At 37.3% G+C, this 19,089-nt stretch overlaps 1 protein-coding gene across 1 annotated transcript; it reads left to right on the forward strand.

The window, feature by feature from the left end:
- Positions 1-261: 261 nt before the first annotated feature.
- Positions 262-4,097, forward strand: hp (haptoglobin). Its single transcript, XM_030128717.1, is given in 5 exon segments — positions 262-304; positions 557-645; positions 2,377-2,660; positions 3,467-3,850; positions 3,852-4,097. Coding segments are annotated over 5 exon segments (939 nt in total). The 5' UTR covers positions 262-299; the 3' UTR covers positions 4,029-4,097.
- Positions 4,098-19,089: the final 14,992 nt, after the last annotated feature.

The raw sequence follows: 19,089 nt of genomic DNA on the forward strand, positions 1-19,089 counted from the left end.
TTTAAAATCCTAAAGTGTTATTTATTATTTTTCTGTAAGTTTAAGAACTGTTGGTCCTAGAATATCTGCACTCTGGTTTTTAATCGCAGATCAATAGCCCTCTTTCTAAATCCAAGCTGATGCAAAGTAATATTTCACAACCATTTGTTTTAGATTCCAGGAATCAGCGTTTCTGAGCCTGGAACAAATTTCCAGAGTAGAGTTCATATCAGTAGATATAAAGGCTCCAGTCTGAATCATTCACAGCACAATCAGAGAGATTATCACCCCAACTGCAGAAGACGAGCATTCTCAACAAAATGCGGTCAGTTATCATTCCTTCTCTGACACTTTCTCGAATCCATCCGAGTGCACATGGAAATAAAACTTTTCTTCTAAACAATGAATATGTATATATATTTGAGACTTAAAAAGCTGATCATTGTAATCTTACAGTCTTTTTGCCTCCAGTTTTACTTTCCTAAGAACATTTTTTTTACTGCTGTTGATCAAATAATTATTTGTGACTGAGTTAAATGACTGACTTTAATGCTCATGTGATCCTGTTGTCATTTAGGTTTTGTTTCGCTGTCCTCATCGTGGCTGCATCAGCCTGTCTGGCAGATGTGGCTCATGCTGAAGAAACAATAAAACGTTCTTCATCAGGTAACACAAGTGTACTAAATACATGTAATTAAATATGATTGTCTAGCTACAGTATGTAGGGGATTTCTTTATTTGCTTTCTTCAGTAATCCTTAAAAAACTATAAACCAAAAAATAAGAGTGTGGCATATGATCTGAAAATAATAACACAGAGAAAACTTGATCACATCATGATTATTGTATTATGCTTGAAAAACAAAACAAGAGGATTAATCATGAATGTGCTGAGGTGGCACCACAGAATACACTCACCCATTCAATAAGGATATCATCAGTTAGAAAAGAGGATCAGCTGAGTTTTCATGATCTTTTCAGCCTCTCAAAATCCATATGGATGAAAGTGAACTAAGTCTTATGAATAAGTCAGAGGCCACTCTTTCTACAGGAAACCCTTGAGCAACAAATTCAGAAAACAAAGGTGTGTTAAACAGCAGATGTCTGGAAGTGAATTTGAAAGCTATGAACATGCTCCTGTATAATTGCCCTGATGTCAGTAAGTTCATATTTTATTCAACATGTTTAAGCTCCTCTAGAGGGAAGAATGCCATCATGAATGTTTTACGCAGTAGGTGCAGCACCACTAAAACTGGAAGTAGTTTATTTCATGCATATTTTAACTATAATCAAACCAATTGCACATTAGCATATTTGTATGTAAATTAAGCCTTGTTATTGTTATATGATTAAATGCTTAAATGGAAAAATATATTTGGCATTTTTAACAAGATAAAAACTAGACAAATAAGTGGTGCCAAACACAACAAACCCCACCCCTTGCATGTATTGTAGCTTATTTTGGCATCGATCCAGCTAATGTCATCATGTCTATGCATGTGCTGATGTCCGCAAAGACATAAACAGCATAGACAAATTTTGCCATTATGAGTAAATGGGAAGAAAAAAAAAGATTTTAAAAAATTCATAAAAAGTTGAAACTTTGACCTACTTTTCCTAAAATGTTATCGGATACATCTATCTATGAATTCAACCAATAGTTTTGCCGCAACAGACATTTAAAATTTTGCCCATTATAAGTAAATGGGAAAAAAAAAAGATTTTAAAAATTCCTAAAAAATTGACACTTTGACGTACTTTTCCTAAAATGTAATGACATATGTTCTGGGTCACTGGCAATCTATAAACCCAATTTGGTATGAATTCAACAATAGTTTTGTTGCTAGAGTGTTAAAAAACAAAGAAACCGAACCAGAAACAATCCCCCTTGCCTCCCCTTCGGGGTAACAATTATCATACAATCAACAAACACAGCAGAACATACAAAAAAATTTGTGTTTCTGTTTTTTTTGGTTTTTTTAAATTTATTTAAATACCAGAAAGTATAGTCGAGGAGGCTTAGTTCATGCTCACGCTGACACTAAAAACAATTCTATCATCAGCATAAAACAAACATTGCTGTTCTGAGTTTATAAATAAATCTATTATATGCAAAGTTTAGGGAAGGGCTAACATTACATCTTGTGAGAGATTTTCATCAAACACAATTTTTTGTTGTTTTTTTGGGGGGGGACATCAGGAACAACATACTTTATATATAAAATCAATGTACAGTGCACCAATTACAATTACAGACAATTACTTTAATTATTTATATATTTAAAGGCTTTGTATGTAATTCTGTAGAACTAATATAATCTAAATTTATGCAACAAGTCACAAGTAAGAGACAGAATTGTCAGTGCAAAGAGAACACTGAGCTGTGTTTGTGTTACAGCCTCCAGGTCGTCAGTGCTTCGTTCTCGGCGAATGGTTGGAGGAACTTTGGCGCCTCATGTGCCTTGGCAGGCTCTGGTCTACCTCAATGACAGCTTGCTGGATGGTGGTTATGCTGGTGGTGCTCTCATCTCAGACCGCTGGGTATTGACGGCCGGCAGAAACCTGTTTGTCAGGAAGACTCAGCAGGACACTCAGGGAACAGCACCAGTGATTCCAAAGGTGTATCTGGGAATTTGGCATACAGCAGAAGCTAATGCCTCCAATGAAGTTGCTGTAGAAAAGGTGAGGAAAATAATTAGTATAGGTCAAAAATAATCCGTTAACTGTTTAAACTGCCAGTGGATCTCATGTAAATAAGTTGGTTCTAGATTTGTTTACTGCTGAGGATACAGACTTGCTGTCTTTTATTTTTCATTTCATCGTTGCAAATTCACCATCATAACTAATAGCTAAATATCATGAAAATTATACATGTCCATGCATGTCCATATTGCTTCTGAAGACACAAGACAAACCTTTTGGAAGAAAATTATAACACTGTAGAAACATCTCATAGATTTACTCAGTAGCTCTGAAAATGTGGACACCAAACAGGGTCCAGAAGGAGAGTTTTAAAGGCACTGGTGCAGGGAATTAAAAAAAACAAACAAACAGCTATTTCATTGAGACATTGGGATAGAAAGACTATTTAAAACACTGTAACTGTGAGTTACTTAATGCTACCATAAACCTGAGCCAAGTGTCTATGATTTTAGAATTGTAACTACATTTTTATTAGAGTATAATCACATGAAAATGAAAACACTGTGCTTTCATTACCTTAGAATGAGCCATTTATATCCACAGAGGGAGCTTGTTGCCTTTCACCACAGTGTATGTTTATGTACATTAATGTCACCCACTATGTTTGATTGTGGACTACACTTAAAAGTGAACAAACAATGACTCTAAAGAGGAGTTTCTGTGTTTTGTTTTTTTTTTTACACTCAATTTAAGGCATGATGTTAAATGCATCTCCACTATACATCCAATATTGAACCTTTAAATACATGACACTAAATCAGTAATCCTACCCTCCTCTGTTACAGATTGTTCTCCATCCAGGTTTCCAAAACAAATCTGACTGGGACAACGACTTAGCTTTGATCCAGTTGAAGGAGCCAGTGGTTATGAGTGACAAAGTGACCCCCATCCCCCTTCCAGAGAGAGACCAGGATGTCCCTGACACAGACGGTGAGACAGGGGTCATTGCTGGCTGGGGTTTCGGGGCCCTCCTTACCGCCTCATCATCACTCAAACACCTTGTTCTCCCCGTGGCTGATCACTCTGCCTGTAAGAGAGAATACAAGTCAGACTCACTCACTCCAACTGTGGACGAAGACATGTTCTGCACAGGACCCAGCAAATATGGAGAGAATGTCTGTTTCGGGGATGCAGGAGGTGTTTTTGCTATAAAGACAAAAAGGCGAGGATGTGTATGCTGCAGGTATACTGTCATATGATAAGTCATGTAACAATAGGAAGTATGCAGTTTACATGAAGATTTCTTCATATCTGCCCTGGATCAATGCTGTCGTTAGAGGCGATACACAACAATCCTCCACATTGCGTTCTGATGCGATGTCTAATATGTATTTAAGACAGCCATAAATCTATGGCTCATAGATCTGTTGTGTTGATCACATACGGATGTAAATTTCATAATGTTTGCAATGTAACCACTGTATCATTCACAAATGGAAAATAAATATTCTTCCAAGATGGATTCAAGTGCATGAATTCAGCTTTGACATTAACAGTTAAGTTTGGATAATTGTCTGTTATCTATTTATGACATGAGCCAATAATGCAGTGCTGTGGATGGAACCAGCAGGAAAAACTGCACTTTATTCACCCAAAAAATCTGTGTCAGCTAAAACTGATCTGTTTCAGTTGACACAGATCAGTTTAATCTGACCACTGACAAGTGAAGAGGTAATAATGCTGATTATTTTGTTACAGTGAGTGGGATTTAATAGGCAGAAAGTAAACATTTAGTCAGCAAAGTCAAATTGTTGGAAGCAGTTAAGTGGTCAAGAGCCAAATGTGAGCATCTCCATCTTATTGGGTGTCTCTGGCCTGTAATGATTAATACTCTCACTATTTAGAATATATTCTTCACATTTGCATTAGTGTCAGGCAGAGGTAATAGATTTTTTTGCTTTGTTGCCTACATCAGCATGTTGCCTGAGTTGGTTTATATACAGTTCAATATTAATTAATATTTCACAGTGGACATCATATACACAAATAGTCTTCAGTATTTATTTAGAAAACGCAACAAAACTAAATGGAAAACTCAAATGTATGTGTACAATAAACTTCATTTTAGATCTCATCAGTATACACAAAAGGTAAATATTAGTTTTCAGTTCTTAGTCTAATTATGAAGAATATTCTTCAAAAAATAGTGGAGCAAATTATGCCAAGGTTGAGATGACATTTAATCATCAATTTGTGGTTTTTCAAGTGTTGCCTTTTGTTATTATCGATCAATCTTTATTTATATAGCACTTTTCATACAATGAAGATGTAGCACAAAGTGGTTTACATTTAAATGTAAAAATCAGTACACCCCCCCCCCCCCCCCCCCCCCCCCCCCCCCCCCACACACACACACACACACACACACATACACACACACATATTACCTGTGCTGATATGTCCAAATAACAGCACATAAAAAGACTGACTGAGCACAGGAGGACAAGAAAGTAAAAGAGGAGGCACTGTCTCAGGGACCCACCCACACCAGGGGGCAGCCACCAACCCCGGCAACCCAGTGCCACTGACACAGAGCCGCATCCTGATCACTGAGAGAGGGCCAAAACCAGCAGCAGGGACCCCCACCAACCAAGGAGGAGCAGACCCCAGGGAATGAAAGCACCACAGCCGCCCCCCAGCACGGAGGGCCCCAGCTGAGGAAACACTGGAGACTATGAATAAAAAACATTACAAAGATTAAAAAAAAAAAAAAAAAGCATTGGTTAAAAGAATCTAAATATAAGATATATATATATATAAATATAACTATTGAACATTAAAAAAATAAAACAGAAGCACTGGTTAAAAATTAAAAACTAAGGGAAATGGGAAGCTAATATGTGAGACAAAAAGAGGCATTAGTTAAAAGTCAAATTGAAAGGGTGGGTCTTTAGCCTGGTTTTAAAAATTTCGTCATTCTCTGTGGCCCTGAGGTTCCCCGTCAGGCTGTTCCGTAGGCGAGGGTCATAATGCTGAAAAACTGCCTCACTGTGAGCTTTTGTGTTAGCTTTTGGAACAATTAAAAGGCCAGTGCCAGAGGACCTCAGGGTCTGCGAGGTTATTTTCAGTAGGACTTGAAAGATAGGACAGTGTGTCCACTCTGCCACAAGTCATGAACTGTCCTGGCAACAAATGCTGTTCTCCATGCCAGAGGAGGTGGGTGATGACAGCTGCCTGTCTGACCAGAACAATAAGAGAGTGGAAGATAAGAGAGACAGAGAAATCAAAGAGCAGAGAGGAGGTTACTGCCTTACACTTCATCTTTTTGAGGATAAGGACAGAATATAAAAGGAAAGGGTGGAGGGTTGGAAACTGAGCAGCTGATTTTCTGATGTGTGATTTTTAATATTTTTAGTGTAACTGGAAATGTTCTTTTGTTTCATAAAGAAAACCACAGCCAATTTCAAGAATTTTCATATACAGGCTGTGCAGACCTTCATCTGTCAAACATAAACTTGCAATAAGTGTGAAAAATGTTTGTTGACTTTAAAAAATAATCTGCATTCATGGCATTTCAGCTAAATTTGACACTTATTGTTCAGTGTGGTGGTAATATATTGTGACTGTTCAGCAGAATAAAATCACAGGAGAGATAACTTGGAGTTGCACTTCTTGGGTCCTAATACACAGATTGACCAAGAGAAAGCAGTGTCAATACCTTTCATTACACTGGGTTACAAAAAAATGTTTTTTGCAAGTTGTCTAGGTTTTTTCAACTGAATTAGGACCATTTTGCACCGCTAAATCCAAAAATGACATCTGTTTTTCTCAATCAGGTCAGGTTTTTTTGCTAATTTGATTTTGAAAAATTAGATCTTCTCACAAAATTGATTACATTTAATTACATTAATATCAAAATAAGATTGGTAAGCGCACTTTATGAAACTTGTGACTTGATTCCTGTTAGGTACAATGGTGTATTCACCGCAGATGTAGCAGAATACGTCAGGCTTATTTTTGCAAGATCTTCTAGTCGAAGCCATTTCATTCACCAGTAATATTAAAAAAAACATTAATCATAAATTGGCAAAAGTAAAATCTTTAGAACTTGTTTATTGCAAGAAGTATGAAAGAATTTTGTATCATATGATGTGAAAATGCCCATAAATGTAAGCAAAAATGTTAAAAAGCCAATGTGTAGCATAGTTCAGAAAGTTGAAATGATTGAGCAAAATTAAAGTGTTTTATGGATTTAGCACACCAATGTTATCCTAAATCAGCTCAAGAAACTTTAATAATAAATTTGTTGTTGACCAGTTTTATTACACACAGGTACACTACAGCACATAGTCTATTGCAACAGCACAGACTGTTCAGTCATGGTGTCAAACTAAAACATTCCCTCCACCCAATCAACTCAGCTACTCTCCCCCCATAGGTACAACATGAGTCACATGACAACACAACACAAAACAGGAACTAGCTTTTAACTCATATTTTCAACATGCAAAGTAGCACACCATCACATGACTCAGCAACACTGCAAAGTCATATGACTCAGCACAAACCGTCCAACAATGCAATCGGTGTGGCTCGCTACAATATTATAACATTTTCTATACATTTTTGGTGCAGATGGTTAGTACTTCTGCCTGACAGCTAGATGATTCTGGAGTCTTCCTGAGTTTACCTCTTTCCTCCACGCTATGCAAGTTAAAGTTAAAAAGGTTAACTCTCTTTATAATCTCCATAGCGATATTTGGTCCCTGCATTTTACTCATCCAAATGCACTCATAGTACCTAGCATTAGCATTAGCATTAGCACAAAGCACACATAACTCTAGATCTTCATCAGTACCATGCTCAGGGGCCCCAACAGTAGAATTAACCTTTATGTTCTTGTTTTTGATGGTGGAGGAAACCCACATGGTGCAGTAAGAACAGGAAAATTCAACACAGCAAGGCTCTGGTCCAACTAAGGGTGTTAAATTTTTGAAAATTCTTGCTGTGAGTCCTAACAGCTATGCTATTGTGTCCTTCCCTGCCTTTAAAAATAGCTACATACACTATTTACCATAAAGTTCAAATAAAATTTTTACCTCCTCTTATGAAATGATTGTGTCAATGTGATTTATTCTTGATAAAGTGTAATTGGGACTTAGTATGTAATCATTGCACTGGGTCAAAGATGATAGGAATAAAAAGAGGAATGGATCTGAAAACAAAATGATTTCAACTTTATGGGCCACAGTGTAGTTTAATTCTCCGGTCAGTGCCCCTGACCATGGTACTGATGAAGATCTGGAGTTGGTCTCTGAGCACCTTTTGTTTTTTTTCAATATATTTTATTGATTTTCCATTTTAATGAACATGCGACCATAAACACAACAATAATACTCCAAACAAGCAAAAACTCTTCTAACCCACCACCACCACCACCACCCTCAATAAGATCTATTGTGAATAAATAAAATATTGATAATAATAATATCAGTATGTGCATTACATATTGAGCATACACACATTTCAGTGAACATTAATATGCATACAGATACATATATCCAACCCCGAGCACCTTTGATAGCAGCTGGCTCCTAATATGTGCTAATTGCTAATGCTAAGTAACATGTAAATGGGTGAAATGCAGAGACTGAGTTGCCCTACATGAATAATAAAGAAAGTTAACCTTTAATCTTTTTAACCTTTATTAGACCAATGTGTTCCTCTGTGCCACCTATCAACTATCAAAACACTACATAAGGGATTGTAGTTGGAAACAAAGGTGTTTACACCCTAGTTGTGAAGCCTTTCCAACATTCACCAGGCTTTAGGTTTGAATACCTCACAACACAGCTAATGAACTTTTACACTCTCATCCTTTATTCCCCGCAGGATTTCTTCACAAGATGTTGGTAGATTGTAATCACACTACAAACTTAAAGGTCAAAGCTTGTGATTGGCAGAGACGGTTGAACAACTTCACTAGAGCCTCAAAGATAACCTGTGCAAATGGAAACCCCAGGACAGTCATTTGTAAAATCAGATAGACAAGGACTCACCGACTGTGTTTTAATTAAGAGTTTGGGATTTGTTTGCTGAAGCAAAAACAACTGAGACTGTGAATATAGAAGAATGTTTTGCTTTACAGTGGGTGGTAAGATTACATTTACACCAGAAATAGATTTTAACACAAACAATAGTTTCTGCTGCTCAGTGAAGTAATTCCAAAATCATTTAATATTACTTTTGGCCTTTTTAGCCTATTTTTAGCAGGTCTTCAGCTGCATGCAGAGGGTTCTCTTCTACAGCTTCTGAAATATTAATATCCCTGTCAAGGGCTATTACTCTCTACCACACTCAGAGTGTACTCTCTCTAGCTCATCACTCCTGCAGAGCACCAATGGAGGTCAAAACAGTCTTGCCTGCATTTTAAACCAGTATCAGCATGGAATATGAATACTATTTTTGCACACACTGGATTAAAAAAAAAACATTTCATAAGCATTTATTGCAATGATCATGTATGAAAAACTGAAAACTGACTTTCCCTCAAACACCTAAAATGGACTTGAAATCATATGTATCTGTTAAACAAATGCAAGAAAATAAATGCCGCAGTGATGAATCATTCATGTCAGGTTATGCTTTGCCATACAGAATTGTTATTTGTGATAAATTGTTAAAAAAAAATATTTGCATCTATTTTAGACGTTAAAAATTTAATGGGGCAACATTAACATTTCTTCTGGAAATACTGTTTTTCTCATCAGCTTGACCATCTGGGGGATTATTTTTTCACTTATGTGCTTCATTAATGAGCTAACAGAGAGTGGGACTGGACAAATATGGGAGTGTTTCTGTTAAAGGAGTGATATTTTGCTTTTTTAAAGGGAATTATGCATTTTCAAACATTTCCCTGTGGTCTCCATAAACTGTGAATGCTCTGCTTTGGTCTGAATTCTTCATTAATTCAACTCCACAGGTCCATCTTCAACCTTATTTCTGAGTAATGACACCAGAAAGGTGGTTTTGAGCGCTGGCCCTTTAAATGCAAATGAGACACTTCACACCCCACCCCCTCCAGGTTGTTGGCTCTGCTGCTCTGTCCTGTTCAACATTTGAACATTTTAGGTAATCAGCTCAAACTTTGGACATATTTTCAGTATGGACTACAACCACTGCTGCTGATAAACAGTTATGTCGTACTCAGAGAAATGTTCGTTGGAAGTCTTGACCTTATATGTGCAAATGTTGTGACGTAACTAGTTATAGATGCAACAGATTAAGCAGAAATTAAAACTGGTTCACTTGATTTTTGCCCAAATGAATATAAAGATATCTTTGCAGCACCTGGAGGGTTCAAATTCAAACTTTTTGAACTATTACGGTCAAAATACACAAATAAATGTACCAAAGACTAATAACAGTGGGTTTAGCAAAATATGACCCCTTTAATGGAAGAAATTAACAAAGCCTGAGTGGAACATAAAAAGATCACTGTGTTCTGCTGATGAAAGTACTTAAAATTTGTACAACACACGCATACGAAAGTCAGAGGTAAGATTCCATTTGTTCCAGGTATAAATATTGAGACAAACTATCTTTTCAATCAGTGTGTGAAGGGAATCCAAAAACAAGATTCTTTACTGTAAACAGGTCAGTGTAACAGATATTGATGGTGTTTTAGTCAACTACACATAATGAAGAACGTCATCTCATTCACTATGTGGTAATTTAATATCTTCAATCCAGAGCAAAGATCATGTCTGGCTCTGTTTGCTAAAGATTATGTGTTGTGTGAATATGTGACTGGACAGACTGTTACAAGTTTTCCATGTGTCATGGGCAAAAATGCTAGAGTGTGAAAATCTACTCTTTCTTTTGGTGGCACAGTGGTCAGAACTGTCACCTCAAAGTAAGAGGGTTCAGAGGTCCAAGTCCTTGTGGAGTTTGCATGTCCTACCTGCGTCCCGTCAGAACACCTGCTATCAAAAACATGCATGGCTGAATTCTGTCAGTGCTCTTGACCAAGGTACTGGTGTAGATCTGTTGTTGGTCCATGTGGCACTTCAGTGGCAGGCACCTCTGCTGTTGAATTTATCCTTAGCAACAATAAAAAAGTGAACTTTAAATTTTCCATTGACAGCTCTTGCCTATCTGTCCAAATTTAAACACGTAATACAAAGAAACACAATATGAGGCTGTTTAAAGCTAAAATATCATAGGCTACATTCAGACTGCAGACAAATGTGGCCCAAATCTGATTTTTTTGCCCATATGTGACCTGTTTCCGATCTGTTAAAGACAGTTTGAACTGCACAAATTTGACAGACAGACAGACAGACAGACAGACAGACAGACAGACAGATAGATAGATAGATAGATAGATAGATAGATAGATAGATAGATAGATAGATAGATAGATAGATAGATAGATAGATAGATAGATAGATAGATAGATAGATAGATAGATAGATAGATAGATAGATAGATAGATAGATAGATACTTTATTGATCCTTTGCAGGAAATTGTTCGGTTACAACAGCAGCAGTACAAACAGTACAAAAAACACACTGACCCATCTCAACAGACATCCCACATACAACCAACAATGAACAAAGAAGTGTTTAAAAACAGAATAATATATATATATATATATATATATATATATATATATATATATATATATATATATATATATATGTATAGATAGATAGATAGATCAGTGGCGATTTCTCATAGACTGCAAGGGAGGCCCGGCTCCCCCTTAAATTACGAAAATTAAATGGTTAAATATGTTCGGTTGTGTTGACATTTTATTGACTATAAATGTGTTAGAACACGTTCATCTTAAAGATGAGTTCGTTCAAATCAGCTTTATCACAAATCAACGGACGCGATGTTGTTCACTTCTCCTCTATTCCCGTGTCTCTGTTTTCTCATCCATCTCTGCTCAGTGCATTTGTCCGTAGACTGTGGGCGTCTCTGGGCTTCAATGGGACTGAGTGGAACAGTGTTTTTTCATTGCCTCTAAACTGGACGGTAATTGGATAAATGCCACGATGTTGTCCCGCCCCCGGACGCCGGCCGTCTCTGGGGGTGAATGGAGCTGTGGGCGGAGCTCGGCTGGGCTGGACACCAGAATCCCACGTGCTGATTGGAGGATCAGTCGAAAGGCTGAATCCCGTTTGATTGACAGCTGTTTTCAGATCTGCTCCTTCACTGACACAGTTCAGTTTAACACCGTCTCACATTCTGCTGTGAAAGAGAGAGAAACCACTACGGAATTACTCGTTTATTTCTTGCACTGTTAATAAAACACACCCATTGTACTTCCTTGTTTCAATTTAACATAATTTCACTGTTTTCTTGTTTCAGTTACATAATTTAATAATTCCTTGTTCGAGTTTAATATCGTTTTGTAGATAGTTAAAACAATCAAACTGTCGGCTAGGTCGGAGTGAAAGGAGCATCTGTAGTTTAAAAAGGCTGAAGTCTTACACCCACAACACACTGGGCCAAAGCAATCTGAGCAGAGAGGACACTGGTCCAGTCCCTGGAAAAGACGCCTACTGTGTACGATAAGGTTACTGAGCATTTTCTTAAAAAGGAACGGAGGGACGAATGTATGTTTAAATAACTTGACTTTTTTTGTTTGTTTGTTTGTTTGTTTTTGTTTTGATGTAAGCCGACAATGAGCTTCCCCTGTCTGAAAGACGAGCAGCTGCCACTGGATAGAACATATTCTTCATTTACTGCTTCTAACATCTTATTTTGAAAACCGGAAGTCAGACTGCCTGTTCGCCGGTTCGGGACCCTTTGAATGCATTTCCTGGAATGCTTAGGATGCGCGGTGCGCTAATTTTAGTGTCCGCTGTTTTGACCACGGAAAAACGAACGTCCGCTGGCTTGACCGCAGTCGGATGGGAGCATGCGCACAATTCTTACAGGGTAAAAAAAATTATGTCACACCGGACTACACCCTCTGCTAGCTGGGATAACACCACCGGTAGCCGAGCTACAACCACAGTTAGCCGTGACAGCAACACACCTAGCCGGGCGATAATCACAGCTAGCCGGGATAACACCACCGCCAGCCGGGTTATAAACACCGAAAGACGGGAATACATCGCCGTTAGCCTGGATTGAACCATTGCTAGCCGGGACAACATCACCGCCAGCCGGGCTACAACCACAGCTAGTGTTAGCTAAAATACCCCCGAAGAATAGAGCAGACGCTCACCTGAGGATGAGTCTGTATCACTGGCACAGGTAAGTGGACTGCTTCAAAAGTAAAAGGAAATGTTTGATCAACTGCTAACACAAAAGAAAGACATTTTTCAGGGATTTATCAGTACAGTTATGGGTAAAGCAAACACTACAACGGATAACTTACAAAGGAGCTGCAGAAGTTAAAAATAGGACCAATGCTCCAGTAGCTTATCGACCAAATTAAAAACTTTGGGAAATGTATCCAGATGCCATTTATTAGCACCCAGTTCTGTATATTTATTATATTACAGAAATAGCCCATGTTTTGGTCATATTCTAATCAGATCTGTAAAAAATTCAAAGTCCAATTTGATATCATTGAAACTTACTGATTTATTGTATTAATCCACTTCCTATCTGTTATAATGGGAAAATTTTTCAAAGTCGCACGAAATTCAGAATCAGATCTGGATCGAAATAATTGCAATACCTTGTGCTGACATCATCATACAGAAGCCGTATACCAAGTTTGAAGTCAATCCGAACTGGAGTTTGGGAGAAAAAGACTATTGAAATGTTTTCCCCGTAAAAGCCCATGTTAAATTTTCCGTAAGTTCCCGGATCCAGACGAAGATCCTGATCAGCATGTGGCCATTATGTTTTGGTCATCTCCCCATCACGGCTGGACTGTAGAAATTTACACTGGATATCATTTATATTTACTGAGTTATTGCATCGATCCACTTCCTATCACTTATAATGGGGAAATTTTTCAAAGTGGCACCAAATCCAGAATCAGATCCGGATCCAAATAATTTCACTAACTTTTGTTGACATCATCATAAAGAAGCTGTATACCAAGTTTGAAGTCAATCGGAATTGTAGTTTTGGAGAAGAAGATGATTGAAATTTTTGTAACTGACGACAGACGACAACAGACACCCCATGACGACAATAGCTTACAGCCTGTCGGCCGGTAAGTTTAGAATCGGTCTGCAATTTACACAGAAGGATGTGGATGATACAAAGATGCAGTTGGGCAATCCAAAACAACAGAATAACACCATCCAGACAGATTTGTTCAAAGTATGTGACAGTATGCTGGTCGTGTCTGATAAAATAGAGTATCTGGAGTCTCAGTCCAGGAGAAACAACCTGATAGATGGCGTTACAGAGTCACCTGGAGATAGCTGGACGGACACAGAACTAAAAGTGAAAAAGCTTTGAAGTGAGAAGTTCCAGTTCCAGAAGGATGTTGAGATGGAGAGGGCTCACCGTGCTGGAAAACCTAAAGGAGACAGACTAGGGCTGCTCGATTATCGAAAAAAAAAAAATCACGATTATTTTAGCAATAATTGAAATCACGACTATTAAAAACGATTATTTGTTAACCTTAAAGTTGTTTATTTTTTTCTTTCAAAACAATGTAAGATATACTCTTTAAATATAAATAAAGCTTTTAACCATTAAAACAAAGTATGTTCACTTTTGTACGAAACAAAAAAATCTTTGAATGCAAATAAGTATACTGTAAATTCAAGTATGTTTCCTTTTGTAAATAAATAGTGCACTGGAATTAAACTGCTATAGACTTGCCATAGAACTGGAGCAATAAAAAAAAAAAAAAAAACTCACGTAAAGTGCAAATTATAAATTCAAGTATGTTCAATGTAGTATGAAACAGTAAATTCAGTGACGTGCCGTGAGGTTTCATTTAGGTTAATACGGGAGTTGCAGCGTAAAGAGATTCAGAGACTGAAGATTGCGTTGCGGACGAAGTTGTAGACGGAGTTGTTTTTATGTGTTTTAGTTTTTCATAAGATTATGGTAAAGGTCGCGGTGGTTAAACTTTAGATGGTTACAAAGGTTTGCTGTGTTACCGGTCAGTGCGGACACAACTACGAAACACTTTTTGCATGTAATGGGTTTTTGCTCATCATCAAACCCAAAGTGATTCCATACAATTGAATTTGACTTGCCTTTTTTGTTTACCAAGCACTTCTGCTGCGATTCTCCTGCTATTTTTCCAGACCGCTAGGTACAACTTTCCTCTTTGGGTGGACCTGCCGGTTAGCTGGCAGCAGTAGCTTAGAGGGGGGCGGGGCAGAGAAGCTCATGGTAGCTTGCGTGCGCGTGAATTAAACAACTCAAAATGAATAATCGTTTTTTCTCGATTACATAATTTTTGTAATCGTTGCGTGTAATAATCGAAATTGTAATTGAATTTCGATTAATTGCACAGTCCTAAGACAGACCAAGGCCCATTGTAGTCCGACTTCAGAAGTTCAAGGATAAATCCGAGATACTACAGAGAGCCAAATGCCTCCGAGGTACGAAAATCTATATTAACGAGGACCACACAGATGCTGTTTAGATAAAAAGAAGAGAACTAATGCCAAAGCCAAAAAAACACTGACCTACATTGAAACTACAATGGATCCACATCCAGAGATGGATCCTGATAATAACTTTCTTTCAACCATAGCAACGGATTGCAATTATTTCACCCAAGAGCAGTATGAAAATGATATCAAATCAGTAGATAAGTTTTTCAATAATATATTTTAACAGCAGAAGTATGTATAAAAATTTTAATTCCATCAAAGAATATTTACAACAACACTCATCCATTCAGTTTCATTGTCATTTCAGAAACCTGGTTTAACATTGATAAAGGTATTGACTTTTGTCTAGATGATTATGAATTAAGATATATGAACAGAAAAAAGAAAATGGCGGGTGGGGCCGCGCTATATATTCATAAATCAGTAAAATGTATGGTCTTAACAGAGATGACATTAGAAATAGATGAAACGATGGAATGTGTGACTGTAGAGATCCACAATGAAAAGAAGAAAAATCTAATTCTAAGCTGTGTATATCGATCACCTGGTTCAAGTATTAAACTTTTCAGTGAATGGATGGAGAAACAATTTTCTCCTGTAAAAGAAACTAAACTAAAAACTATAGATGACTTCTTGGACATAATGTACAGTACGTCCCTTTATCCATCAATAACTAAACCAAACAGAATAACATCACACAGTGCCACAATTCTAGACAATATCTACTCTCAATAGCACTCTGTTTGACTGTGACATAAAGAAAAGTAAAGAAGACATGAAAATTATCTGTAAACCAATAAGAACTGAAGAAACGATCAGTGCCTTTAACAACAGTCTAATGCTCCAGGATTGGAGTACAGTCTACAGGGAATCAGATGTGGAGAGTGCATATGGTAATTTCTTAGATGTATTTATTTCTCTGTATAACACACACTGCCCTGCCAAAGAACTCTGCATAAAGAAAAAGAAAATAAAAACACGCATGGCTTATTAAAGAAATAATAAATGCTTGTAAAAAGAAAAATAATCTCCATAAATCGTTCATTAAGTTAAAAACTAAAGAAGCAGAACAAAGAAATAAGACTTACGGAAATAAATTAACAAACATAATCAGAACTACCAAAAAGCAATATTATAATAAATTATTATATGAAAGTAAGAATAATATAAAAGGAACTTGGGATATATTGAACAACTTAATTAAACAAGGACCTACTAAAGCAATATATTCTGACTACTTTATTGATAAAAATAGTGTAAATCACAGCATGAATAACATAGTCAACCATTTTAATAGTTTTTTTGTAAACGTGTGCCTGGAGTTGGCTGCAGATATTCCCAACCAAGGTGATGACCAATGTAATGAAACCATTAAAAGGAATCCATATTCAATTTTTCTGTGTGCAACAAATGAGCAGGAGGTGATAAACACTGTTCTAAAGTGCAAAAGTAAGCTATCCACTGACTGTCATGATATTGACATGATTGTTAAAAGAGTCATAAATAACTTTGCAAAACCTCTAACCCATATCTGTAACTTATCATTCCATTCAGGCCATTTCCCAAATAAAATGAAAATAGCAAAAGTCATTCCACTGTACAAAAATGAGAGTGAACACAGCTACACAATGTATAAATTTTCCAGGTCATATGAAATCTGGAGTTTGTAGACATTCGTGGAGGCATTGTGCTAAATCAAAAGAGAAAAATTTGAGTTTTTATTGATAGATTATTATATTAGTATTTTACTGGTTTGGCCCACAGATCAAATTGGGCTGAATGTGGCCCTTGAACTACAATGAGTTTGACACCCCTGCACTAGAACATGTTCCTCCTCAAAATAAATCTAATAGATGCAAAAAAAAAAACAAAAAAAAAAAAGACATTCGTGGAGGGGGCATGTCTACGATGTCCAGATTTTGTACAAATCCATCGTTTTTAAGAATCTTTGTGACCTAGGTATTAGCACTCTTTCCTTGAAAATGACAACATCCGGTCTCAGAAAATGAAAAAGACAGGCATTTTTGGTCCATTTTTCCATTTCTGTCAGGTAATAACTTTCTTTTTTGTTACTAGAAAGAGAAGACAAACATCAAAGAAGTAACAATAAATGAACAGCATTATGGTTCTTTGTAGCACCGACACCAGCGCCACCACCTGGAGCTCCTACAGTATAGAGGGGATGCACATACATCACTTCTCCCCTGGGCCACGCCCCTCTAAGTCAGACTGAGTGTCTTAAACCAACCTGCTCAACATGACGGAGTATAGCAGTAAACACAGCCAGAGAAAAGGGAAAATGTGGAATCTGAAATTAAATGAAGGACAATTGGACTGGACATGGATCTGTACGAGCGACCAAAGAACAAGTGGTCCATGAACACTGACATGTGGACACAAATGGAGTATCCGGACATACAGGGTGGAGGGGATCAGCGCTATTTTTACATGAAGCAAATATACATGGTTTCATCATTACTGACAACCAGGCTCCAAAACTAGGGCCCAGAACCAGCTGATCCAAAGTGCATTTCCAGTAGACCGTGGACTGACCCCAGTGAATATATGCATGATCTACTGGGACTGAGGAGATTTACTGAGTCTAGTTCAGATCCAGTCCTTTATCCAACACAGGTACTACTGTGGACCAGCAGGGCACCACTGGATTCTGGGAAATTAGCAGATTTAAACCACCTGTTTTTAAATTGCGACATTATTCTTGTAATACAGTTTTATTGTTGGAATATGACGACTTTAATCTCATAAACGAATGACATTTTTATGAGTTCTTTTTGTAACTACAACTTTATTGTCATAACATTGTGATTTTTTTTTTTGTATTCGACTTTATTATCATAAAATTACGGGTTTTATATCGATATTTTATGACTTTATACTCGTAGTCACAAGTGTTTTATTTTCTTATGTGGTCCTAATACTCCGTCATAGCTTTATGCTCCACTACCCCCGTATTTGAAAAACTAGGTTCGCCTCAGTTTCAGTTAGTTTACTAATCATGTAGGAGCACAAGGTTCAGAATCACAAACTGAAGACAAAAACCATGAAAGATCTGATCATGAAACCAAGAGCTTTACTAAGAAGGAACGTTAGCCAAAACAATACGTCATTTAAGGTATAATTTTACCCAAAAATACAGCATGAATTAACGTTAGCTGACATCAAACAGGATCCACAGATCTAGGTTTGGTTTCCTGGATTTGTGGATCCATCTACTTCTCTTTTCTTTGTCTTTTGGCGTCTGTAAAACGATAGCTCCAACTGCTTTTCAAACCTGTTCATACAATCAATCTCACAACAGTTCTTTCCCCATTTTTCATTAAATATTGTTCTTCAGTTTAGACAGTATTGAAGCCAACACTGTCACTCATCTCCCTCTTTCTGCCACTCAGTGGGCGGAACCGCGGTGACTTCCGCTATCGGTGACGTCACGTGCAGACCCTCTATTGTTTGCCACAGAAGTTCAAGCCTTCAGGTAGTGAGCACTCCACTTTACATTTCAGTCAGGGGCTTTGATGTCACTTTTTTTTTAACTTCAATCAAGTCACAATCCACCAAATCATCTCATAATAAAGTCCAGTTAAAAGATTGTTGTGTCTGGTGCAGCATTAACCAACAGTATGTGACCCAAGGGAAGCTGGGAGCAGCCGGACTGGGAAGCCACACAACAAAAGAGGTGAGATGGGAGCTTTGCCACACCGTCACTTGTTTGACATTAACTTTTGATTTATATGAATAATGCATCTCTTCTTTTCTTCAGTACAAACTGCTTCTGTATCTGAGCCATCAGAAACAAGTGACCGCTGCCAAGATCCATCCAGGCTTTATGTTAACGGTGAGCACAAACCCAAAAATGTTTTTTTTTTGGTGTTTTTTTTTTTTTTTTTTTGAC

The sequence above is a fragment of the Sphaeramia orbicularis genome, chromosome 3, assembly GCF_902148855.1.
Source record: "Sphaeramia orbicularis chromosome 3, fSphaOr1.1, whole genome shotgun sequence".
In the NCBI taxonomy this organism is placed as follows: Eukaryota; Metazoa; Chordata; class Actinopteri; order Kurtiformes; family Apogonidae; genus Sphaeramia; species Sphaeramia orbicularis.